The sequence below is a fragment of the Nymphaea colorata genome, chromosome 9 (assembly GCF_008831285.2).
Source record: "Nymphaea colorata isolate Beijing-Zhang1983 chromosome 9, ASM883128v2, whole genome shotgun sequence".
NCBI classification, from domain to species: domain Eukaryota; kingdom Viridiplantae; phylum Streptophyta; class Magnoliopsida; order Nymphaeales; family Nymphaeaceae; genus Nymphaea; species Nymphaea colorata.
This window is the reverse complement of record NC_045146.1, coordinates 15,195,726-15,222,959: the sequence shown is the minus strand read 5'-3', so window position 1 is coordinate 15,222,959 and position 27,234 is coordinate 15,195,726. Positions and strand designations below refer to the sequence as shown.

The 27,234-nt window shown below is 39.1% G+C and overlaps 1 protein-coding gene across 1 annotated transcript; it reads right to left on the bottom strand.

The window, feature by feature from the left end:
- Window positions 1-18,213: 18,213 nt before the first annotated feature.
- On the bottom strand, window positions 18,214-25,764 carry LOC116260554 (homeotic protein knotted-1-like). The gene is made up of 5 exons (XM_031638998.2): window positions 24,581-25,764; window positions 24,370-24,492; window positions 24,094-24,229; window positions 19,153-19,406; window positions 18,214-19,003 (listed from the first exon to the last, which is right to left on the bottom strand). The coding sequence occupies exons 1-5, from the start codon at window positions 24,953-24,955 to the stop codon at window positions 18,797-18,799; spliced, it is 1,095 nt and encodes a 364-aa protein (XP_031494858.1). The 5' UTR covers window positions 24,956-25,764; the 3' UTR covers window positions 18,214-18,796.
- Window positions 25,765-27,234: the final 1,470 nt, after the last annotated feature.

Here is a 27,234-nt window from a genome sequence, read left to right as displayed (position 1 = left end):
GTCAATCTCGAAGTTGCTTTTGGCACAATAACTCATGGATACTTCCGCCACACTATTCAATCGAATTATAATTGAACTGCACTCATGTTTTGTCACTTCAAAAGTGAAGCAGTTACTCGTTGGATGTGCAGCTGCCCTCCCAACAGGGTTGAGAGTTGAAAGCTCTCTTTCTAATTGTGCAACCATTTCCTTGGTTAAAGTTAAATGCTTGTCTCATTCATGTGTAACTTGCCTTAAATCGAGTGTCTGTTGCTCATCTCATACTCACTGCGCATTACTCTACCGCCATTGGCGAACAGGAGAGCAAGCGTACTCTTGACATAGCTTCTCTTTCTAGAATAAGATTAAAACCTTTCTGTGCTCCTTTTTTCTTATGCAATCGAACCTGTTAGGTGTAAAATGAGGAAAAAGGATCAATGCCTCCTATTAGTGAGGTGTAAAACAGGGAAAAGATAGGCAGAGTTAATTTCTTAAAGCTACTTGTGTTATCGAGAGAGAGACAGAGAGAATCGTCCCGGTAGAGCTACTCCGGCGAACTTCTAGACATCTACTTTAGGGAAGAAGCGGAAAGTAAAATAAAGCAGGGAACAAAATCTATACCATTTGATTCGATAGCGGCACGTAATTGAGAACATGTCCGCCGCAGCGGCAGCATCAACTCACCGACTCAAACCACTTGTCCTTCCTTCACTCGGGTCCCTCTCTCTCTGATCCGAGACAGTATATTCACGGTATCATGCAAAGAATAATCCCCAACAAGGCAGGTGCTCGTCGATCTTTAGTTTATTATTCTCTGGTTTGGTCGTGGACTCATGTGTGTTGACGTGTGTTTCTTCACCTTTCTCCCTCCCTCGCTTTTTCTACTTCTTTAAACTTCTGCTCTCTCTCTTGTTGCCAAGTCATTACCCACCATCAGCAGTGTGGATAAGGATGCATTTGTGAATCTCTATGTGCTATGCATCAATGTATGGCATCAACATCATCATCATCATCATCTCACTCTCTGCAAACTCACTGTCAAAAAGCTCAGCGCAGCAATAATGGCAAATAATGCTTCACACGCGGACACGGGAGGGCTTCATTGGACACAATCATGAAGGGAATTATATTCTCTGATTCGTAATCATGCTGCTTTCCTTTGTTCGTGGGCAGATTATATTCGCATCCGAAATCACATTCCCCGATTTTTTCTTTTGACTTGAACATGCGGTCCGAATCGTTTCCACTCATTGGCCATTCTATCATCCCCACGTTCATTTCCCGTCGCCTTTTCCTTTTACTTTACGTTACCGAGACTCATTGTTTTAATCAAACTGGGCACCATAGAGCATCCTAGCCAGTTGCAACATAATCTTTTTTTCTTTTTTATGATAGATTAATTTATGATTGTACCTAAACTCAACCTGCTTCACACACGGGGTGTTGAAGTTGAGCCTCTTATACACATGAGGTTTAAGAATACTTCAAAATCTGAGTGGTAGTGTTTACAATAGAAAAGGATAGCATTCACGAGAATCAAACGGAGCTAAGAATACTTCAAAATCTGAGTGGTAGTGTTTACAATACAAATGGATAACATTCACGAGAATAATCAAACTGAACGATGATGTCTCTAGCAATTCAATTTGCTATGTTAGGCTTCTAGAAACTGCCAACCTGCTTATAGGGGTTTTTGTATAGTAGTCAAAAAAATCAAAAAGAGTAAATTTTTTAATGCAGCTTCTTGAATAAATCGATGGACCCTATCAAATCAACCAAGATCGCAATTCCAAACATATTGATTAGGACAAGTGGCAGCAAGGAGGTTTGAAGTGGGGTTATGAGGACGTGGATGACTGTGGGGATGCTGTCTCATGCCTATCAGCATCAGGAAGGGTCTATTCATACGGAAGCAAAGGACATCTTGGTGCTGCTAATTGCGGCCATTCTTTTTCTTTTACCTTCTACTGTTTCTACCGATGCTATCTCCTGACAATTTCAAACAGGACACACCACCTATGCTGAGGAACCACATTCAAGATAAGGCCTTTAATAAAGCGTAGAGAAGAAGAAAAAAGGATGGCCGATGGACTGGGTTTTATATTTGCATATTTTATTCGTGAAACAAGACAACAGCCTTTTGACGGAAAGTAGAACATAACATATTCCAAATGTGATGGCCCTAATGTCTCCTTAGGCAGCTTGTCTCTGCATTTTAAATGCCTTCTTACGTATGCTGCAGAAAAGAAAAATGGCAGTTGTGCACTTGTATAAATTAAGTGTCCACACTGGTATATTTTCATTGACACGATAGTTACAGAACTAGGCCAAGTTTGGGTATAATTAGGCAGTCCAGCATTTCCTCATGACTTTTTGGTATATTAACAAATGATCATATGGTTGCAGAAAAGTAGCATACATACTAAAAGCACCACAAGTTGTAGTGGCGGACCACATAAAAGTTATCCATGTCCTCCAACCCCATGCAGGTGTTCGAGTAGATCAATAATGCGGTAAGTTTATATGTTATTTTATTTTAATCTGGTCATACCGGTCAGTACTTCTTTTGGACAAAATCATGGTCACAAGTATTAGTGATGTTTTGAAAATGTTGAGTTTTACAAGGTAAGCGGTTTTTTTGTCACGAAAACCTTGTGATATCTTCAAAATATCGCAAATTAAACAAACATTTCTACCATACTGTTTTCCCTTGTTCTCAAAAAGTGTGTGTGTGTGTGTATATATATATATTGTTTTCATCTTAAAGCTGAAAAACTATTTTGAGCGTCTATCAATCTGCTTGTAGAAAAATGATGGGAAACACATAATTTTGTTTTTAGTTTTTTTTTTCATGACAATTTTGTGGGTAAACAATTAAAAAAATAGCCCAATAAAAACTTTGTCAAGATAAACTGAAGAAGGAGGTCAAAGATTCAGTATTTGAAGCCTCTTGGCATGATAAACAGGGCTTTGCTTAACCTTCTTTGGCCAATAAAAGGAGAGAGAGAAAAAGAGATTTAGTTGTTGATCTAATGCTTCAGAGAAGAGGTTTTAGTATGGTGGATGCCAGATGACATGGATAAATGCTGGTTTTGGTGATCAAGACAAAGATGGTAGCCAAGACTTCATTAAATAACAATTAATTAGATGAATCTATGTTGGTAAAATCGGCTAGTGTCTGCCTAACCCTCACTTGTGCATAAACAGCAAAAATATAAAGAGAAAGAGTAGGAAATATTTATTGCAGTCTTTCTCATTTGAATAAAAAATCAATGGAGACAGAACAAGAGGTAGTGGACCTACAGAGTCAACATATCTCTAGACAAATGGTATAAAAGCTTGAGTCCAACTGCAAAATAACACTGACTTCAGCTTGGGAATCATAAAATAACGGCCATTATCTTCTTCAGGGGCCCTCTGTAGATTTTGTTAGATTCTGATTACAGGGATAGCAATATATGACGCAAGAAACAACTCCCTACACGTGAAAAGTGAATTATCCCTCCATTGCCTGTATTATCTACACGTCAATATTGGATCAATCCCATGACAACACAAAAGCAATACAAAGCAGTGAGAAGAACAGAAACTACAAAGCAATGGATGAAAATGCGGGAACCTTTTTTGTGAGGAAATTAAGTTCGTGGACATTTTAGTAGTCAATAAATAACTCATTTTTGAAGTGGGAATATTCTACACCACTGTGGCACAGCTCATTCCATAAACTGATTTTCTCTGAATCGTTTATTTCAAGAGAGTAAGTATCTCATTCTGGATGACAAACTGGACCAACTTATTACAATCAAATTGACTTCTCGTCACTGGTCGTATTGCTACACCCGGACTACATCATCAATACTACTGCCAATTGGAGTGAATTTCTCCTTCAAATATAAAGATTTTCTCAGTATTTCTACGTGGAGATGAATGATCTTAAACTAGCCTTGTTTACCTCTTTCACCAGGTTTAAGCAACTGCTACGACCCTGCCCAGTGCAGCTCGGTTCTTCCTGGTGATGGCAAGTAGAAAGTATGTCCAAATGGTTGAGACTGCTGTATAAAATTGCCAGCACCAACTGTATCATCTATGTAAGGTTCTGGAGAAAACTTGGTCGACCTTAACATTCTCTGCTCTGAAACTGTCCTTCTTGGTCGACCTTAACATTCTCTGCTCTGAAACTGTCCTTCTTGGTCGACCTTAACCTTCTCTACTCAGTGTGGCATTACAATTTGCAATTGATGATACAGTAAATCTTCTTTTTATATTACAAGTTATTATGCCCTATATTGTTGCATAATCGACCTCCAATTTCTATAAACTCTCTTTCCTTTGTCGGAATTTGCAAGCTGGGGTTACCCAGACCAGATTCTGCAGTGAAAACGAACGGTCCAGATGCAGGAAAATGAAATATGTAGAGAAATTCATATGCCAGGCAGCCAGTGCCACTTATTGCATCATCCGCTTTAAAGGAAGCAATTTTAGCGAGAAAATATTCAACGTAATTACTTGATCAAAGGCGAGCAATTTGGTACTGAAGGATCGAATTTCTGACAGCCTCTTTTTGCATTAGTAGAATTGACGTTGTATATGCTGGCTCCCTAATCATCTAAATGTATTAGAAACAACTATTGTATAAGAAGCTGATGAAAATTAAGAGGCTACGAATTACTCAGAAAAACTTTTTCCTGAGAATGTTCACAGAAACGGCAACGTCAGGTACTAATGCGCATCACTTTGCTAAATCAGCAATTCTTTGAGTAATCAAAGGCTGATTGATATATATCAGCATTATGGAACTTCAACATATATAGGATTCTAATAAGGATTCTAGGGTAGGTTTCTCTCTTGTGTGCAAACTGAGTACGTCTCTGTTTTACGGTAACAGCTTGATTATCTTTCAAGATTCATTCTCACGCATTCAGCAACATATCGAAATCCACCTCTCCAAACATGGTGTACTTGGTCCTAGATATATAAACGTTTCAGATTCAGTTGGGATCCAGCATTTATAGTATCCAAGCGAATCAGATCTCCCTACGGACTTGGAGTATGACTGGGTCTCAGATTTGAATTTCTGAAACCGAATATGATCCAACAGTGGTAACATCCTACTTTTTACTTGTAATCGTCTCGGAGCTTTCTCTGATTTCAGTCTCATTTTTTCGTTTGGTTGCCTGGACCATTATTAAGATTCGGATCCAATTTTCTAGAGGAATCAGATTAATTGGATATGACTTTGGTTGGCAATTGGTATTTTGTGCCGAACTAAAGTATGATTTCCCTTAGCACTACTGTTGGCAGGTTAACTACGTTGGTATGTTTAACACACCATTAACCAAATACAACCACAAGACTCATCTCCTTACAAATAGTGTCTCGACTAGTGCTAGAGGGTTTATCTTCTGCCTTTTTGTCATTGGTAAGCACCATTCTATTACCTGAGGTAGTGAAGGATGAGTTTTCAGTAGGTGTTTTCTGAGTCACCTGTGAAGCAAAATCCCGACGAGGTCTCCATGATCTCCAGACTGCAGATTTATTGCACACTAAAATTCATCACGTCAATGAGGTAAAACATGAGCACTGAACCTTCAATCTGGTCTGTTTATCTTCAATAGTTCTTCGAGTAGCTTGTAGCACATCATCATAAACCTTCAGTCTTGTCTGTTTATCTTTAAATTTCTTGACAAATCATGCCAAATAAACCTTCCACAGAACAAATATCTTCTGTTATGGTTAAGATTCCAACATAACTGATGGACAAAAAAGTAGTACAGAAATGTCGGAAATATTCAATATGAAAGTGATCATCTTACTAAAGAAACGATCCTTATTCCATATCTTCAATCTATCACTCTTCAATTTGTTGAGTGATGAATATGGACCTATGTCACACGGACACGGCAAAATGGGCCACGTACCGGTGTCGACACTCCGACACCTGGATACAGACACTTGGACATGGCAGGATACGTTTTGGATCGGGTCTGGGTCAGACCCGATCCAAACCATTTTACTAACCCGACATTCTTTGTTTTGTTTGAGACTTTCTTTCTTTTAACTTATAAGATTGGTCATGAGCAATGTTTTGTTTGAGAATCGGAGACTTTCTTTCTTATGACTTATGAGATTGTAAGAGTGAATTATTAATTTAATATTTTATTTTTAATTTTATTATCCTTTTTATTTTTTTTAGAATATAAAATTCACCGTATCCGCGTATCCTAAAATTTTAAAAATTACCGTATCCGCATACCCGTACCCGTACCCATATGATACCCGTACCCGTATCCGTGTGACATAGATATGGACTCAAAAACAAGCTCTTTAGAACGATTCCATCAACCTGAAGTTCACAACTTTTTTAAATAACAAATTACTTCAAAAAAGAAAACAAAGATACAGGTACCTTTATCAGCAGATCTGCTTCAACTTAAAAAAGGAAAGCAAAGATACCGTCGTAACATGTTTTTATCAATCACAGAAAAACATGAAAAGATTCCCACAAATTACTCTAGCATCAACAACTAGGGAGTCAAAAAAGAAAGACTGACGGAAACAATTCAACTTTTTCACCCGTTGGCACTACAAGAGATAGTACTGGTGCTACGTTCTTTTATGCCTTCCTACAGTGATAATGGAAAACTTGAGAATCAAACTGAGTGAACGTGGGTTTCAATGAATGCTCGTGACCTAACGATGAACCCACAATGCGTAGAAAACACTTCCACAAAAGATTAATAAAAAACACCTACTTCAAATAAACAGGAGAATAACAGGCCAGAAACCTAGCTACCTCGTAAAATAAGATCTCGTTTTGGAGGACCCTTTGATTTGGGCATCTCTTAGCAGGTTGTTGCAAGCGATTTAGAGATCAGTCCTTGATTTAGGGCAGCTCAATCTGAGGTTGGCTAAAGCTCGAGCTGTCATTACAGAGCAAACGAACGATTTTGGGGTTTCGCTGGTGAGGGAATAGCAGGAGGGACTTTGACTGGAACATTCGTCATTTGAGCAAACCAGAGTGTCCCACTTGGCTGCAGAATGAGTTGAGGAGCTCGCTCAACTCCAATAATCTCTGCTCAAGCTCGACTCATTTGTTTAACGAGTTTGAGGAAACTTGTAGTCCAACTCAAATAAGTAAATAAGGTTAGTATGAGTTACTTACATGAAGTCCGATGATCATTAAGTTAAGCAAGAGTGTGCTAGTTTATATAATCATGTCATTGGTGTGGCCGCCGTCTATGATGAGTTTGAAGAAGTAGATTTCAATTTCAAAACTCAAGGGGTTGCACTTTTCTGAAAAAATTAAGAAAAACTAGCAACTCCTCTTATGTTAACGTAGACATTAGCTTGGATCAAGTTCTACCAGAGCTTCAAACAAGCCTTATGAGATGCAAGCTGAATTTGTTTGGTCTAGATCGACTCAAACCCAGATTTCAAAACCCAAGGATGACATAATTAACCTTTTTATTCAGCACATGCAGATCAGCTGATGACTTAACTGAAGCTTGACGGATAGTTCATCTCATTCCTTGTGTCAAGCTTAGCAGAGCTAAGTTTCTTTAAATTGAACTCATAGCATGCAGCTGAGATCAAGTAGGTGGTTGCGAGCTCAACTCAAGTTTGAGCTCAGTTCTAGCCAAGCTTTATGAGAGTCCAACTGAGTTTGAGCCATCCTAGCGTCGCTCATATACGACACCCGTGTAGAGTGGCACTCTGCTGCGAGATTGGCAGGTCTTATCGATCGCTCGATCTGGGCGATCCCCTCCAATCACCTCATCAGTCATGCTTCGTTAGATCGAGAACTAATGTTCTTGCAATCGGCTACTTTGAGTTGGATAAGCGGATAAAGTGTTGGTCAGCTTACATTATTGGTGTTCTCAATTTAGTGAAAGAGGGAGAAAGGCTTCGACATCTGCTGCTGTTGGTGGTATCAAGTTCAAGAAATAGAGGGAATAACACATGAGAATCGACCCTGGTTAATAAGAAAGAATTTCGAACTCAAGCGTGTCTTTGGTTACACTACTAAATTGAGCCTTGCGAAATCGAGCTTAGCCAAGTTAAATTCAAAGCTTCTTCAGCTCACTTCACGCCAAGCCTAGCAAGTGGGCTCGGTTTTGAGGTAAGTTTTTTTTTTTTTTTTTAATAGTCAACCCCTTTTCTGTAAAACGCCAACTACCGGCCACAAATGCCAAGAGAAAAATTCACATGAAAGGCCACCAAACCCCAGAAATTTGGCAGGGATTTACGGCAACAACTCTGTGCGAGGCATCGATGATTGGATCGCACTCCAAAAGTTTCAGATGAATTTGGCCAAATACTCGTCAGGATTTTTATGTCAGCTCTGTTACAACTTCAAAGATCTCCAGAAAGATGGAGCTCCAAAAGCGCACAAGGAACTCCGACATCGATTTCCTCCCTCCTTCCAGATCTGAGCGATTCCAAATGGAAAGGAACGAAAATGAAGATCGCCCAACTAAAGAGGCTCCAGAAACAACGGCAATGGACAAATCTTTTCTCAGCATCTTGCCACAAGATCTCCCTCTGAATCCCACTTCTCAGGGAACACCAAAACGACACTACCCAAATGGAAATTTGTTTTAAAAACTTCTCAACTTTGAGATCCAGGAAAACCTTTCTCGCAGCGAATGGTCTAAATCAGCTGCTTCCGCGTATCGACTCTTCGAGAATGTAGAAATTCGATTCAAGAAAGAACAGGCAGTATGACAACAATTCCGCAAAACCAACGCCCAATAACAGAGTTATTCTGGTCTGGTAATATAGCTTCGGTATACAAACAGAAGGAAATTTGTTTTAAGGAGACAACAAGCATTATCCCTTTGGAATTGGAGGCATAAGAAGATGCGCAACGCGCAAACACAGAAGCATGAAGCAAACCAATATCTCAAACCACAATCTAGAAAGAAAACGAAAACGATAGAGGCCAAGCGTGAATCCTGCTGCGGTGGTGGTGGTGGTGGCGCCGCTGCTGCAAGTCTAGCCATGTTCACTGGATGACGCAAAAAAAGGAACTGCTAGAGGATTCGACTGTAGAAGCTACACCGTCAGCTCCCAGGGGCTGTACGCCAGGCCACGGCCGGCAAAGGCAGTGCTGGCCCTCATTGATCTGCTTATGGACGGAAGCGACGTGCCTTCCGCACCCTCCCCACGTCGTCTTCCCGCATTTGGAGCAGCTCACCTTGTAACACATCTTTCCCCTCCCTTCCTTTCTTCCTTCTTCTCCGCTTCTCCCTTCCTCCTCTGAGATCCGGAACGATTTAGACGAAGATGGTATGGGTAAAACGGCCACCAGTAGGCGCCCTTTATACTTTCCACCCTTTCTTTGAGGTTTTTAGCTGTTTTCTTATTCAGCAAGATCCGTGGGCGGTGCCAGTTGCCTGCCTGGTCTTTGGAATCGAACCACAACTCCGGTCCACATTTTGGCCGACGGCTCTCTTACAGGCGGAGCACTGCGGGACCGTGAGAAGTTCACATTTCGGTCGGGTCAATACGCGTGACGTGAAAACGAGATAGATTCTACCTGATTTTTTGTCTTCAATTGGTCTTGTTAGTTCTCAAAAAATGATGAACTCAAGGTCCGAGTCCTGACCAACTCCCCGGCGGCTTAATCTGGTAAGGACCAAGTTGTTTGTTATCGTTTCATATGCCAAGTGCTCAACGCTTCTAAGTTTTAACTAAAAAGTTCGGTGGATGAGGATGTCAAAGAACAGAAAAGTTGCCGTTCACGTATTTTCTTAAAATTATTAAAAATAAATTTAACTAATAGAAAAAAAAAAAAACAATAGTTCGTTTTTCCAATTCTTAAATCGTGACAATTTGCGTTAGCGTCATCTATGACGTGGAACGAGAGGGACATGAGGCTGAATACCGTTCATTTATTTTTAGATTTTGAAGTTATTTTGGACGGACTAATAATGTAGAGGTAGCTCAAAAATGGGAAGTTGGGATTCGGGCCACAATTAATAATTAAACAGTCTTGCCATAATACAACATAGTTCCACATCTAAATCTGATTGACAGTCTAAGAAATTTTCAAGTATTTTTGCTTTAAAACTAAATTTTTTGTCACAGGAATTGTGCTCGTTTGTTTTTTAATTTGCCCTTTGTGGATCATGTTCGTTTTAATTTGGACAACAAAACAAATGCTCTCTATGGTTCCTTTCCTTTTATTAAAGCCAACTACTATGGAAATCAGGACAACTTTAACGAAGTTGTGTTCCGCGTTAATTTTTCATTATAACTAGACGTGATATAACCCGTGACGACATCCAAGTGCATCGCATAGGTTGGCATCGATAGCGTCATTCGTTTATTCTATTAGATAACGGGCTGACGTTCTTTCAAGAATCGAGTGCGTTTCGATGGAAGATCGACATGAACTTGTCAATCTAGTGAAAGAGAAAAACAATTTAGAGAACAAGATGTCAGCAGACATTTTCTTCAAAAGCAAACAAGTAAAGCGTTAACTTTTAACGTTAATTGGAAGGGTGAAAGTGCACGTTGAGCACTATCTTCGTTGCAGAATCTTAATTTAGTTAGCCCACAATCCCTTTTATATTCTAAATTGCTAGCTAAGTTATTTCATGATCCCACAAATGCTGATGTTGTGTAGATGATCACCAGATCCCGATGCCTGCCATTGAATGCTGAAATCATAACGTGATCTACAGACGGGGATTGCTTCCTTATCTGATTTGAGGTGAGATCTTAAATTTCTGAGATTTCAAGTTCAGAAGCTACGGCGTTTCATCCTTCGTCCTTCCTTTCCTTCTCAACTTAAGATCAGATTTTTAGGCGATGGGCATCCCAGGACAGGCTTCAGGTCCCAGCTGAGATCATCGTGCGTGGGTTTCCAGCCGCTGGCACACTAAATCCAAGGATTTTAGACTGCCGGAATCTGGATGCCTTGCACCAATTTACCTCCGTAATCCCGGCCTTACCAACTAGCTAGGTTGCATGATCAGCACATCTTTTTCAGGCCGACTTTAATTTCCCGACAGATTGTTGCAAATACCAAGTGTAGGTTTCCTATAAATTAGAGTCTGTCCTAGTGCCCGTTTACGAATTAAACTTGAACCAAATCTGGATCTGAGAGAGATCATAATTCATAACTCCAGACCCAAACAAATTCGAGTTGATACTGAACAGCATCTGAAAGGTGCCGGCAAGGTGTTTCATGCATCTCCCAAAGATCCCGTTTGCCAGTTCCTTCTTGCCTACGCAGTCTAGTTCTACAGTCGAGCAACTGCGGCTTATGATATTTCTTTTCCGCTCCTGTGATTCGGAACAAAGCTTCAAGAGAGATCCTCAATACTATCTTCCCCCAAACTGCATTTGGTGTATACTGACTTTCAAAATTGAGTACTTTTAAAGTTGAGTTCCGATGGGCGTAACATGATTGGTAGACCAATGAAAGACTGGTCATCAGTTATTAAATTAGCATGGGCGCTACTCTAGATGTTACTGTCTAATTGAAGGGTTCCAACAGATCCAGAAACAGCTCGGAACCCCCGGGTAGTATTCCCTTAAATTGAGCTACGTAAATCATTTTTCTTTTTCTCTTTTAGGTTTCATATAAGAAGACCCCCTAAATTGACTTTCAGTTGTACCGGAATAGGGACCTCCCCTAGTTGTAAGTTAACTGCTTCTAATTAAGACTGCCATCTCCAATCGATCGATTTGCGGAAGACACAGCAGCTCCTTTCCAGGCGCCGGCAACGAGATTTGGACCGATTAATTTTTTTATTATTTTTATTTAATAATAATATATATTTTATTATTAAAAATATATTTTATATTCACAAAATTTTATTTTATATTTAACAACATATTTTTTTTAATTGGGTTGGGTTTGGGCTTGGGTCTCAAGTAATGGGCCCAATGCTTGGGCTCGGGTTTCGAGTGAACTTACAAATTAGGCTGGACTAGTTATAGATGTTGTTAAAAATTTTCTGCGCTAATACGGTTAATGACAAAAATGCTTTTTGTTAAGATGAAAAAAGACAAAAAAGAGAATAAAAAAAAGTGAAAAAACTTAAAAAGACACTTCTTTTTCTATAATTTGGCGTATGATAGCTGCACGCACCAACCACCACACAAAACTCAAACTCCCCTTTTACACCACGCATCCTCGGGCAACCCTGCCAGGGCCTGTAGGGCGGTTGGCGCATGCCCCGTCTTCTCCCAAAATATATAACATGTTCCGTTCCGATAAGTTAAGAACCCTAGATAAGGTTGCCAACAACCAACGCTCGTTTCTAGTTTTGATACTGTCGATCAAACGCTTAATGACTTGATCCTATTTCCTCCTTCTCTTCCTAAACTAGGAACATCGAGCCATAAATTTCTGACTATTTTCTCGATCTTCCCATGCAAGAACCTTTCGTTTGTTCTTATTTTGGAAACCATACTGGCCCCCCAATCTGAAACTTTGAATTTATATGCCGGCATCTCCATCAAACCCAAGTCAATGCTTATATATTTATTTTAGTGCTTCATGGAAAAAATTTTGTGGCCCTGTCCTTGGTCCGAAGTGTATAGACTCTCTCTATCATTGTATACGCGCATGTACACACACAACTCTTGGTGGAAATTCTTCTTCTTTTTATTATAAGCCATAGTATTGTATGAATTACGAAATGGGGAAACATCCCTTCCCTTCAATAAAACGAAATAAAATTTAGGGACAGACAATCATCAGCTGCGCTTGCACGATATGCTTAGTTCCAACAAGGTTGGGCTGAGGGTTGCCTTTTTCTTTTTCACTGATCTTCCGGCTCTATAACAGGCCCCGCTGGCATGGCCTGAGTCCTGGACCTAGTACTCCTAACTTTCAGTCATATCTGAATGGGGACCTCCTCTACTTCTACTTTACTCCATGAATTGCCTACTCCCCATCAAATCTCGCTTACAAAAGACAGACATGTGCCCAGATCGTAAGAGCATCCTAAGCACTTTCTCATTTTGTTTTCTTTCTTTTTGGTTAGAACGTGATTCATGACTTTAGACCTTGCCGGTCTTTAGCCTCGTGATACAGGTTCATGACTAGTGTTTCACACTCGAAATGCTGTAAAAATGCCTAATAACAGCATTCTATGAAGCCACAGGGTCCACCGCACTGAACAGCAACATGGTTCACCACCATCTGCGGCGACCAACACTCGTTTCAAGCCCTTGCTGCATCAACCAACTGCCTATTTACACCGACTTCCTCCTTAAGCTTCTGATCCTAACTCAACAAAGCCCGACTTATCATGCATGAATTTCTGAATCTTTCTATGATCTTCCCATTTAGAGCGCTTTTCTTTTGGACAATAGACTCCATCCGAGTGTCTCATCAATCAAACACAGAGAAATAATTTACTTTTGCAACGTCAATCAAATAAGTGCTTACACTAGAACTGACAGGACAGATAGCCCTAGTTAAAGTATCAGTGAAGTTGAAGAAATAGCTTGTACGTCGTCCTGTTAAGTAACTTGTTACACGTCACGCACATTTACATACAGAGGAACAGGTATATCCAAATCGTTTAGATGGCATACAAAAGCGAAACTCCTTCAATTGTTAAAACATATTTTCAACAAAATGTCAACTTCGAAACATATTTTATTGACTAGTAATTTAATAAAAGGAAATTAAACTCAGTTATTTTGCATAAAAAAGATTAATTTTTCTGTTACCAAATTTTTGTTGTTCAAGAGGCAGAAATTTTTCTATAGTTAATGAAGTCCATCTACATCCTCTCAACATTAAGAACACGAAAAAAACTTGAAATCTTCACACATTTCATCAGGACAATTTAACCTAATAACTAGGGATCTACCTTTGGGGTGGAAAATTTTATAATAAAAATCTATTTTAGAAACTATATGCATAGACACGAAGCCATTCTTTGTCTTGGGCGGCCAATATAGGAACTTGTGTTCCACCTCATCAGAGAGGCATTCATGAAAAGAAATTTTAGTTATTCATGACCCTTAACACATTCCTTCCATGCTAGGGCCTAAGATATAATGTGAATCGATTCACCTCTTAGTGCAAATTCTTCTTTTTCATTATAGGTCATATCATGTCTTTTAAGTTGCACGCCTATGGCTTTTTTTTTTCATTTAAAATTATAAATGGAGAGAACGTCCTTTTAAGAAAACGCAGTTAATTTTAAAGACAGACTGTCGGTTCCTTAAATCACATGCTCCAACCACATAGGTCATATCATGTTTCACACTGTTTGTGAGCGCATCTGAAAATCTGAAGTCCCTTTTGAGATTTCGGGGACAAAAGATCGCAGTTATAAATATATAAAAGAAGGAGAAGAAAAGAAGAAGAAGAAGAAGAAATTGTCGTCGATCCATAATAATAACGACATCACATGCACATCGTAGCTATTATAGGCCACCCCACAACACCAATCCAATGAAACAAACGAACAATCAAGACACTGACAACAGATTAACATGCTAATGGAAGCTTCATCATCAGGTGATCGGTGGGCCACATATTACGGCTCGTAATTATATAAGAAATAGATGAAGCCTAGCCAGCAGTAAGGCACATCGAGTTTAATAATTGTTACAAGCGAAAAAGATAAGCTAGGAATGATTGGAAAGCATAGACATTCAAGTTCCCCTTCCCTAATGATGCCAAAAGAAAATCATAGAAAGAGATAAAGAGTTGAACCTATAGGTAGGCCTGTGGAGCCGTCTGCAAAGTTGACATGACAAAAGAAAAATTCGCTACTTTCGGCGTCGAACAAGTGGCGACAGATGCATTATATAATACTTGATTGAAAAGCACGACGAGGAACTAATATACAAATGAGGCGCGATATTCTTTCGCATGTTTCGCTCACACGGAACGCGTGGGCAACAAGTGCAGTCAATGAATTCAGACAAGTTAATCTCCTTGAGCTTATGAAGAAGGGTAGAGCCAAATTGATTGGCAGATAGTTGGAAGGAAGGATCGGCCTCCATTCTTGACAAAAAGAGAGACGAATGCTATAGATTACAGCAACTGATCAAGTTTTGCTTCCTTTTTTTCCCCGAAATTCTAGTATGAGCATATCGAGGATAACGGTTCGAAACAATTTCTTGAATGAATCCTGTTTTTCTCAAAACAATCTTTTGAAGTTAAAATATTTAAAATATATCTTAGGCGGCGTGATACCAATTAATAAAACTGACGAGGAATCATGATTGGCAAAGATCGGAACTTCTATAAACGTCTTGATTAGTGTAACAAGGGGCGCCAAACCTTAATGAGACTCCCTTTAACAAGAAAAGTGATCAGCATCGCAGTAAATTCACCGATAAGCACAATACTGGTTTTAGCATTACGTAACCCTGAATATCATTGACGCTAGCACGCATTAAAGACAGAGTACCTGTTATGCAATCTCAGCGTTGATATAGGAAACTGATCATCTTCTTCGGGGTTTATGTATATGAAATGTAATTGTATATTCAGTGCACACATAGTTAAATATTTACTGTTATCATTAATCAGTAAATGAACCACGATATTCAATATCATGGAATGGAACAGAAAGAACATGTTTCCCTAAATCATGGGCACGAGTTGTGAAATGAGAACACTCAAACAGGTAACTTGAAATCATTATAAACAAGTTTCAGGCAGTGAAAAAACATTAAGTTTCATACTGTTTGGTTTTCAAAGGATCACCTTCTTAACATTGTTTTGAAACACATTTGCAACTGACATACTTACATAGAATGAGTTACGTCTCTCTCCCTCTCTCTCTCCCTCTCTCTCTCTCTCTCTCTCTCTCTCTCTCTCACTCTCCATATATATATATATATATATATATATATATATATATATATATATATATATATATATATATATATATATATATATATAGAGTGAGAGAGAGTGAGAGAGAGAGAGAGAGAGAGAGAGAAATTGGTAAAAATTAGACACTTAGGTCAGAGATAAAAACCAGACCAATTGATTTTTTTGTTAGAAAACTATTTTAAATACAATATCAACATCTATATTTATTTATAAAGGCTATTTTGGTATAAAACAATTCAAGTTGTTTTAATGAAAAAAAGTTGATTTTCTTATTATCATGCCATGGGGGCCGTTCACTTTTTTTCTATTAGAAAAACACTATTAAAGTCTAAGTTAGTTCATGTTTTGCATCAATTCATTCTTAAGTTCATACCAATAAGGTTAGAACGTAAAAAAAAAACACTTTAACAGTCAAAATCAAAGGTCTAATTTTTATCCCTGACCAAAGTGTATGGTTTTTACTAATTTCTCTCTCTCTCTCCCTCTCTCCCTCTCTCTCTCTCTGTGTATATATATATATATATATATATATATGCACATCACATCTGATCATATTGAACACTAAAAAACGCAAGAGTGGTTCTATAACAAGCAAGAAAATTATGTCCTTGCAAGGTTTATTAGCTGATTAGGTGTTGAGGTGCGTTTGATTATTGCAATGACACTGGTTATTTCACCAGAATCTCTTTTTGTTCAAAGTATTGGTTTTCGATGTCAGTCATTGAAGCCAAGTCAGATATTTAGGCGATCTAAAAGAAACACAAATTGTTTGATTAAAATGGTCGAGCTTTAATTGAGGCTAAAGACGGAGCTTGTTTATTGGATCTTGACTAGCAAGACCGGGAAACATGGAGTATTTCATGGGAAAGCGAGAACTTTATGTAGAACAGAAAGACCAATCCATTAACATAAATCGCTTAGAATAATAAGCATCAGATGGACCAAATTCAAATTAATGGAGCTCAGACATGGCAGTCTTATATCAAGTAGCTTTATATCAAGTAGCTTGCTGCCCCACCAACTTAAGTTATACCTAACAAATAGGAAGACAAGAAGCATCAAATCATCCATCCACTCATCAATTCCTGAAAGGAAAGTAAACAAGACAAACAACTACAGCCAAGCAAGGGGAATATTATATGGCCTCCATCATATATATAAAATGAAACCATGCATACATTGGATTACTTTTAGAATGATTGTGCTGTTCGATCGAAAAGAAAGGACACAGTCGAATTAACTTGGAACTCTTCTTCAGCAACAATATCAGTGGCGAGGGCTATTTGCAGGAAGAAGATCTCTGTTATGTATATTTTTACCCTACCAACCGCAGTCAATTCTCACTCATACAAAGTGGCGCATACATAATAGATTCTTGACTTAAATTTGAAGTGCACATGGAAAAATGGATTACTACTGCCCTGAAATCATGGACGGAAAGCATGCATCTTTATTTATCTAGAATGGGTTTATCTCCATTTGAAACGTATCCAAACCTCACTACAATATACACAATACTCTCGAAAACTGTTATTATATTCATATTCTACTTATTAGAAGTTTTAACCTAGATTTGAATGGGGCAGAAGCTTTTAATCATTAGACATTCCAGACACAAAATTGCAGATTTTTTTCTTCGTATTCAATCCCAGAAATTTGAAGCATTTTTAATTCACGGCTTCCAAGCAAGGTGTCCAGGGCAATTGGCAGGATAACATTTCCCTTTATATATATATTTTACCAAATCGGCTACAAACGGCCGCCAATTCTCACTCCTACAAAGTGATGCATACATAATAGATCCACGAATTAATTTTAAAGTAAACATGGAAAACGAATGGGAAACGTAACAATATATACGCGATACTCTCAACCTACTTTTACCATAAGAAACTTTTCATCAAAAGACCACCTACACACAAAAATGTAGATAATTTTCTTCGTATTCAAATCTCAGACATAGGAAGTATTTTTTAATTCAAGGCTTCCAAGAATCGTATTTTATATCAAAATCGTTTAGTGAAAATATCTAGATTTTTCAAATGCAAAGCTTTTCTATTATATAATCAATCAATCCCAGTTTTCTGCCATTTTAAAAAGAGGTGCCAATTATGGTAAAGATAACTAGTCTGCAGCTAATTACTTTTTACTAAAAAATAGATGTTTAATCCTACCTAGCAATTAATTAAATTGAATAAAAAAATCTGTCCATAATTCTTCGTGTATATATATATAATATATACACACACACACATATGGAGAAAAAATCAGGATAGGACGTGCAACGGTGCAACGATGGAGAGAGAGAATATCAGAGTAAATACTTTTCGATGTAACCCCATTTTTAACAAATAGCCAAACACGTGGCCCATTTACACTATGTCATTCGTTTGAATTCAGATAATTAAGTAGAAAAGATACCCAAATTAAAATCACATACCTAACCATTGAGGTCCCCTTGCCTATCAACTTACCAACCCCATGTCATTTAAAATTTTCCACTACCGTATTTATTATGGCAGTTGATGAATGCCAACTTGTGACGAGATAATGCCCAGAAAGAAAACAAGGTCATGATCTCAATCAGTCTTCAACTCGAAAGAAACTGAACATACTGCATAAAATATTAACGCAGGTACTCAACCACTACAACAACAAAAATCACAAATTAATTCCAAAGATTTGCAAGCTCCTGGATGGAAAACCAGTTCCAGCGAGAAGACGAGCCCACATGCATGGAATTAAAGCAAGCTACATATTTTAAGTAGCACATAAATCAAGTATAGCCTAAAGGTCGTTTATGGTAATGGAGAAATGTCAACTGCAATAATAAGTAATCTATCTACCATCCCTCGACACAACCAGACTAACCCTGTCTTGCATCAACTTACACGCCCACTGACATAATGAAATATTTGCTTATGCGTGCAGTAATTATTGCTACAGAGGAGAAAAAAGGTTGCCAGAGGCAAACCTCGATCTCGACTTTCAAGGACCAAATCGAAACGATGCGTCGCCCATGAAGTGATGATTATCGATATAAAAAGCCGCATTGTGGGGAGGATGACCATCCATCACCACGAACTGCATGTCGTCTGAGGGCTTCCAATGTCGTTTCCTCTGGTTTATAAACCAGTTATTTATCTGTTTCTGATCAAGCCCTGTCGATTCAGCTAACGCCACTTTTTCTGTCTCCTGTTTACGAAAGCCAGCAACGAACCAAGTCATTTGACAAGACATCTATATAACATCAAGGGCTCGACAAATCTTGTCTGTGCACAGCTCTGTGTGTGTGTATATATATATATAATAACTTCATCCACAAAGAAAATTGGCGGTCTTACCGATGGATATGGCCATTTGTAGTGCATTTCCCACCAATTCAGGAGTTTCTGTCTGGCATCTTTTGGAAGCTTGCCCTTCTTCTTTTTCTTAGAGAGCTCTTGCCTCAGACTTCCTAAATACCCACTATACTTCTTTAGAAGACGGTGCTTCAATTCATTCTCCTCAGCCCGAGGATCAATCTCAGGAAGTTCTGATTCTCCTCCACTACCACCCTGATCTTCCTCTGATGATCCGGTTCCCTCAAGTTTGTCATCTGGAAGAACTTCAGTTTTAGTACAGAAATTATCATGCAAGCTACAGAAATCATAGTACTTGAGAAATCAAGGGTAGTCAATAGTATGTAAGTATGTATGTACATCCTGAATTTTGCTCAAACCAATTGCACGGCATTGACACACTGCAAGGATAATTACTTTAACGACCAATGGGACCAAAACTCCGAGCCAGTGCAAAGACTTGCGTCAGCTGAACATAGATGTTTCACGTACACACAAACAAATCCTGTCAGGTAGTAGGGACAGTCTTACGCATCATCAATGCAAATTTTCTGTACCAGACCCAAACAGCGAAGCTAACAACCGCTAATCTAGTCTGGAACAGACCAAGGCAGGAATACCAATGGATGGTTCTTTTCATCACCAAAATCAAACAAGAGTCAGAAACAAAGGGTTAAGATGCCAAAAGATCAATGCGTTTCAGAATATCATATCTAGTATACAGAAATACTAACGTACACATATTAACCTTCATTTTCGTTTCTCATTTACCTTTGCTTCAAATTATCAGTGCCTTTAAGATATTTAAGAAGCAAATAATAAAAAATTGCTAATATTGGCAGAATCTCCTAAACGAAAGAAAAAAGTTTAGGAGGAAGAAAGAAAAAAAGGAGACACCAAGGGTAGAGTCACGACAAATTGTTGACATTCACTAATAGATTTAAGGAGGTGATCATTACAAGTTCTTGAAGTTCATTCCACATGATTTTGGAGTTAAAAGACTGCTGGAAATACTTTTACTGCAGCCTAATGTTGTCTTCTGCACAACCCTCTGCCTTAATTTAAAAAATGAAAGATGAAAGTCCACCACCATTGTGCATCAGACAAGATTTTTTTCTACATATTGTGAAGATACCCTTTGAACAGTTGAAAGAGTGCCATGTGCAACATATTAAGCATGCATCTAATTTCGTTTTGGCAAGTCAATTAGTACCAACTCACCAAATGTCGTAAACCTAATCAAAGAACAGACTACATGAACAAAACATTTATAAAAGTTAGTTTTCTTCAGGAAAATATTAACACATAAAAAACTTCCCGTGCCTTGATGCCACGTATTAAGAAGTGCCTGCAGTTTCAAATAAACTAAAGTCCCGTATAATTGGGGAACAACATATAAGGTGGTTCAAAGAAGATACATTTGGATGATTAGGCTAGAACGTGAGAGAATTAGCTTCGAAAGGAACAAACTAAATCCATAAGAACAAGAAGGAAACAATTTTGTCCCATGGCAGGAGAAGCCTATTGGCAGGTCATGAATGGGAAGGGAAAGAAGAAAATGATTCACAACTTTCCTGCAAAATATCCAGGAGAAGGTTCGTGATGGACAAAGTTTCTTGTAATTAAGAAAATATCACAACGCCAACCCAGCAAACATTCAGTTTCCATCTGCCAGGTATGAAAAAGTTTGGTGATCAATACAAACTAAACTCTTCAAGGTTCAGGACAAGAGTGCAAAAAACTATTTGTTTGTACAACAGAATAATCAAATTAATAACTGGCCAATGGTTAAGAACAAAGAAAGTTTCTTATACTGTCCAATAAATATGAAACTTTTTACTGAAACATGTGAATTTACATGTTCCTTCCCTTACCAGTCTTAATAGGAAAAATTATTACTGCCCCATGTTTTTTGTCTAGAATGCAATAATACCTGTTTATTTGTTTTGTTTCGAGAGTACTCCGAAATTCGTATGTTCTTTTCACCTAGATTGATTCTGAGAGAAACTGGACATTCATTTACAAGACACAATTAATTTTCAAATTAAAACTACTCGTTGCAATATGTTCAACACAATGTGGACGTATGGTTACAATAACCAAAACCTACAAGATCATTACTTTCTATGCAGCCATTGTTAAGAACAAGCTAGTTTCTAATTAGTATAAGCTTAAAGGAAGTATCATTACCCTAAAATGGAATATTTTGATGATAGATGACTCACCGAGCAGACTGAACTTAGTTTTACAAAACCAACGTTATCAATAAAAACTTATGAACGATTGTATTTGTAAACCATAGTCCCATTAAACACTGAAAATGGGAGATATTAGACAATATACGCTCTGATGTTGTCAATGCTACAAGAAGAGCTGATAAAATTACCTAGACACATTAACAATTAAAAAATACAAAGCATAATGTGAGTCGACGCATGCCCATGCATGGAACAAACCTGCTGAAAGAAGAATATTGTGGGGAACTAATGAAAATGGAGAAAAATTCACTACCGACTATACTTTAATCACTAACTTTTACTAAAAAGATACCAGCGGGAGGAATTATATTCTAGGATAATCGTATTCAACCGAATGAACAAATGCAGTCTAATGAAAAGAATCATGCTTAACCTTTTCCCATCAAATATTTATGTAACATCTAGATCAAATGTAAAGCATATTCTGAGTCAATACATGCCACAATGCATGCGCCAAACCTGTTGGAAGAAGAGCATTAAGGGAACTAATGAAAATGGAGAGAAATTAAACTTACTATAATTACAAACCTTAGATACAAGTAAGAACAAGTTGTATCATGAAAAGAATCATGTTTAACCTTTCCCTATCAAACTTTTATCTACCGTCCACACTAAAATTCAATAATGCAACAAAAGGGTTATCAAGCATAAGAACACGAAACTTCAATTATTACAACTCTTATGGGCATTTTCACATTGTTGGGAATATGACAAATTGATAAGCAAACAATTATCCCAAATAAAAAAAAGACAACTACAATTCCCTAACCATATACAAAAAAATAAAAAAGCCACCACACAAATTAAGGCCTTGAACCAAGAGATCATATATTCTGACCTGAATTGGAAAAGAGCAAACAATGAAGTTCGGACTATTTACAAACGAAATCGCATCAATGCTGCCTAAAAGTTGACGATGAGCCGAGACAAACTAAATTAATTCAATTTATCATTGTGTATTCCCCATCCATTCGGACAAGACAACCATTTGATGAGAAGGTCAGACCAGACCAGAGTCGTTTGGATGATGCTAACTGAATTCGGGGTCTTAAGACGCGATTCTTCGAGTCAAAATCAGAAGGCGAACATCAATCCCGTTTTCCAAAGTCACTACATTTTTCCTCTCGCAAGAAGTTGTTAGAAAAAATATAGACCACGAACTTCAGCAAAAAATTATACACTTCCGTACATGGGAATTAAAATTAAAAATTCTATAAACAAAAGCCTGTTTGCGTTTTCTGTTTCTCTCTGTAATGCTAACCATGACTGAAACAAGAGCCAGCAGTACTTCCACGAGCTGCATTTGAAAATTCCGACGCAAGAAGCAGAAGAGAGACCATGCGTTTCCATATGCGCTCGGCAGTTGATTCTCCGGCAACGACATCCAAGGGACAAACTACTTGGTGAAAGTCCCAACACCCTTCAACTACTATAATATTTATATCGCCAGCTTTTTCAGAGAAAATGAAGAGAATATCTGTTACACAAATATAATCATCCCAAGACATCAAAATACACACCAGATTATAAGCCAAGTAGACTCTCAGCACGTAGAGGATTCTCTCTCTCTCTCTCTCTCTGTGCTGCAGATCTGCGTGCGGCACGTGCATGTTGTAACAAGAAAATTGATAAAAAATAAAATGAACCCCAGACAGGATGTGTTCGCATTGTGGCTTATTCAGTATTGTTTATCATATGTGCATATAATACAAGAAGAGGCTCAGTCATCCAAATCCCGTTTCATCACTTACAAGAAATACCATCCTGGAAGAAATTAACGAAGCACACCTAGATCGTACTTTAAACCCCATAAATTAAGATTCTCCAACGAATCACAGAAGTTGGGAGCTCGCAGATCGGATTCTCAACTCTGACGGCGTGGCCTATCCCTCTCCACTCACCAAGCTATGCCAAGAAATGTTTCTATTGAAAATGACCACCATCGTGCTCCCCACAGACCGCCATGACGCCGCGGTACTCACAGCTAGCAACAGTACGAATGGCTCGAACGACATCAAGTGCTGTGGGCTGCATATAGGTGCAGCAAGAAACAGCTATCTCTCTCTCTATATATATAACTGCAACAATAAACAGGCCCTCTCTCTCTCTCTCTCTCTCTCTCTCTCTCTCTCTCTGAGTTACGATCTTGAAAAGCAAGGAACCCGAAGGATTGTTAGCAGCAACCAAAGTTCAATCCATGACGAACAAACTAGCAGAGCATATGAAATTCGTTTTCATCTCTCCTTTAATACAAAGAAGAAACTAGTTCCCTTCCTCACGTCCTTTCATTTTCATATTCATCTGGAGTATAAAAAAGACAAGGGAACCGAGTAGGAGAGAGACGATTTCGAGAAGAGAAGGAAATCCAGAACAACAAGAAACCACGTAAGATATGATGTTTTACAGTATAAAGAAACATTACATCTTCTCGGGGGAAGAGGTCCGGAATGAAAAATAAGAAATAGTTATTAGCTTGATGAGATGGGTGATACCCGGGTCTTCATTTCTTTATATTAAAAGATTATTCGAGCCCCAACATCGGGCATGGTGAAGGATTTGTGTTGATGTTGGCTTCTTTTTTCTCCTTGCAGCTAAAAACTAATTGACATCTTAGAGGCCTTCTATGTCGCTTTTATTTTATTTTATTTCGTAATTGAGCAAGGCAAAGGGGAGATCTTGTCATTACCTAGGGAGAAAACGCGTACTGATCCGTCGCTTAAGGAGTTGAGCTGCGACTCTATGCTCCTCATAAACTGCATAGCTTCTTGTAGAGGTCTGGTCAGCTCCTCTCGGTATTTCACAAGTATATCATGGTAGGCGTCCTATCGTGCACGCCAAAACAGCAGAAAGAAAAACAAAGCATAGAAACATCCCATCAAAAACCTAGTGAATCTTCAGCTTCTACAAGGAAAACTGAAAGAAAACCTGCAAAGAAAGAAAGAGTTGTGGAAAAGAAACCCACCATGAACTGATCAAGTTCTGGATCACTCCCAGAGACACTCCCGCTAGCTGACGAGCGTTGCCTTTGTTCCAATTCTCTCCTTATGGCACTCAATCTATCTGCGACTTGTGGTGGAGCTCCAATCTGCACGCAACCAAAAATGGGAAAGGAATTTGGACGACAGATCTTCACAATATGAGCACCAAAACTTGGGGAGGAAAGCATACTGAACCTTTTGGCAGTCCATGTAGGCTTCTAATAAGCTAGAATATTGCGGGTGTGCAATAATTTTGGCCTTGATGGCATCCGTCTCTTTGGAGTTGTCAGGTTCTCCACCTCCTTCCTGCCTCTCTTGCTGCCCCCCTGGGTAGTAGTTATTGCAGGTGGCGGTGGTGGCGTGGGAGAAAAACGAGGGGACAGAAGCAGGAGGATGGACGCCTGCGTGCTGCTGGTGCCGCTGCTCTTGTTTTATGAAAGCCATAATGGAACTCGTGCCCCCCGCATCTGACGATCCTTGGGGTTGCGGGCACCCCACGCCGTTTCTCTCACCGAACAACGAGTTCCCAGCGTTGGCAAACATGCTGTTCACTTGGAAATGATGATCCATCGCTTCCCCCACTGAAAATTAAGGCCGAAATTCTTACCCGCTACTCCCAACAAGTTTCCTTCCCAAGGGTTTCAAACTTTGGCGATCAATAATAAACGACGGTAGTAATGAGGAAGGTGGTGGGAATTATCGCTCTTTTTGCTCTTGGGAACGATTTCTCACTCACACATATACCTGCGATCTCTCTCTTTTCCGAATTATTCTTTGGGGATGGGAGGAGCGTGGAGAAGGTAATGGGACGAGGCCTAGAAACCGGGACTCAGGCAGAGAATGGTACGCTAGCCGCTAGCGTGGTGGGAATAGACCCCTCCTTTCTGCATGTCAAATCCATCAAATTTCTTTTAGCTGTCATCCGGACCGGGAGATCTGTGCACAACTGTGTGTAATGAACGATTTTCGAAGAACCCTAGGCAGTGGTGTTGCAGTGGCGGTGAAGCCGTAGGCCTTTTCTCTCTCTCTTCTGAGTGCCCAACAATCAGCCACAGTGAATCTTTCCCCTGACTTTGTGTTCCCTCGCTTACAGTGTCTTCAAAACTCTTTGGGAGCTGCAGGGGATGATGAAGTTTTCCACAGACAGCAGGAAGAGGCTGGCGGCGACGAACAGATTTCTGACCATCGGCCCTGCAGAAGGGTTGTCTGGTTTCCACAAAGTACAGAAACAAAGGGGAACGTGGGTAAATGACAACAGTAGTCGAAAAACAAACACACGCACCAGCAAAATCCCCTATATAAGCACAACCATGGAAGCCAAATCGAGCCAAAACCCCAACGGACGTCACTCTTCGCCCCTCTAGTCTTGCATCAAACCACGGTGATCATTATTGGCCTACTTCTAGCAATAAGATAATAGTTATCCAAGAGATGGCCATTAATAATAATAATAGATGAGAGAAGATTTGAGGGGAGGAGGAGAAAAGCTTGCCTATGTTTCTCGCTTCATATGAGGTAAAGTGAGAAAAGACCTACACTATTCTGAAAAATGACGAATAGTAAAAGGTGACAAAAGGAATCCTGCCGTGGAGTGAAAAAAAATACATGGGTATAGTTCTAACTGTGTTCCTTTTACTTTGAGTGAAGGAAGATATGTGAATGGAGAAAAAGAAATTGTTTTTTGGGTGGGGCTGATTGAGTTGCTCACGTGTAGAGAGAGAGAGAGAGAGAAAAAAAAAAAAAAGGAGAACGAGATGAAGTGGGGGATGAAGGGAACGGTCGATAAGACAAGGCAGCTCCAGTCCTCATCGTTATACAATACAAATCAGAAGTATGAAGGGGAGGAGGCGGAGGTGGTGGCGATGGTGGCGGAGGCTGTGGCGGTGATGTTGGTGGCTCCTCCCCTTACCTCCGACATGCAACGCTCGCTACAGACCAATGAACCCCCGCATCTTCCGCGCTCTCTCTTTGGGACCCATCATTGTCCCTCTGACCCCTTTGCTGACTTCTCTGCCTCTCTCTCTAACCCATGGGCCCTCCTCCTGTTCCCCCAAACTAAACTAACCTCTACTTTTTCTGATGCACACTCAACTTGTTCTGATCTTTTAGATGGTACTGTCAAGTTTTCGAGATTTTCCGAAACATATCCTGTTGTTCTGATAACTCATAAGAACCTCTTTTAATTATATGAGCAAGTAAACAACCGGGATTGAGAATGGATCTGGTTTTGCAATGTTGTATTGTACCTAGAGAATGTTCACCGACCAAAATCTTAGGTACGTCAACCGCTATCCCTTTTGCAACGTGCCATAACAATTAAACCCCATGAAGTGTTTGATTTCATTACAACATGAGACTATTTGACTATTTGTTTCCTTCAATTTGAATGTCTCGACTCTAATGACCATGTTATTAACCCGACAATCAATCCTAAGTAGATGTGTTCTTGATAGCAACCCAAATCCGACATCAAGTAACGGAATCAACTTTTCTCCAAACTTAAGTCGAACTGGTTCTAGAAATCTTGAACTCGAACTGGTTTCCTTGGCTTTTTTATGTAGCTTAAGTCGTTATTTTTCCTGGAGATGCATCCCAATGTTGGAAACGATATGAGGTTAAAAGTGGGTTTCTAGGGAACTTTTCTTCTTTTTTTCGAAGGAAAATCGGCCATTATATGACACGTGTTTTCAGTCCTTCTAGACAGCAACCACAATTAAGGGGTTCCACAGGCCTTTTCCTTTTTGTTTTTTAGTTGGTGATGCCCTCTCTTTCTGAAATAATTGAATATTGGATTGTCCCCCGGTTTAAGTGGGGTATAGCACTATTGATGATTATTGAACATTTCCCAG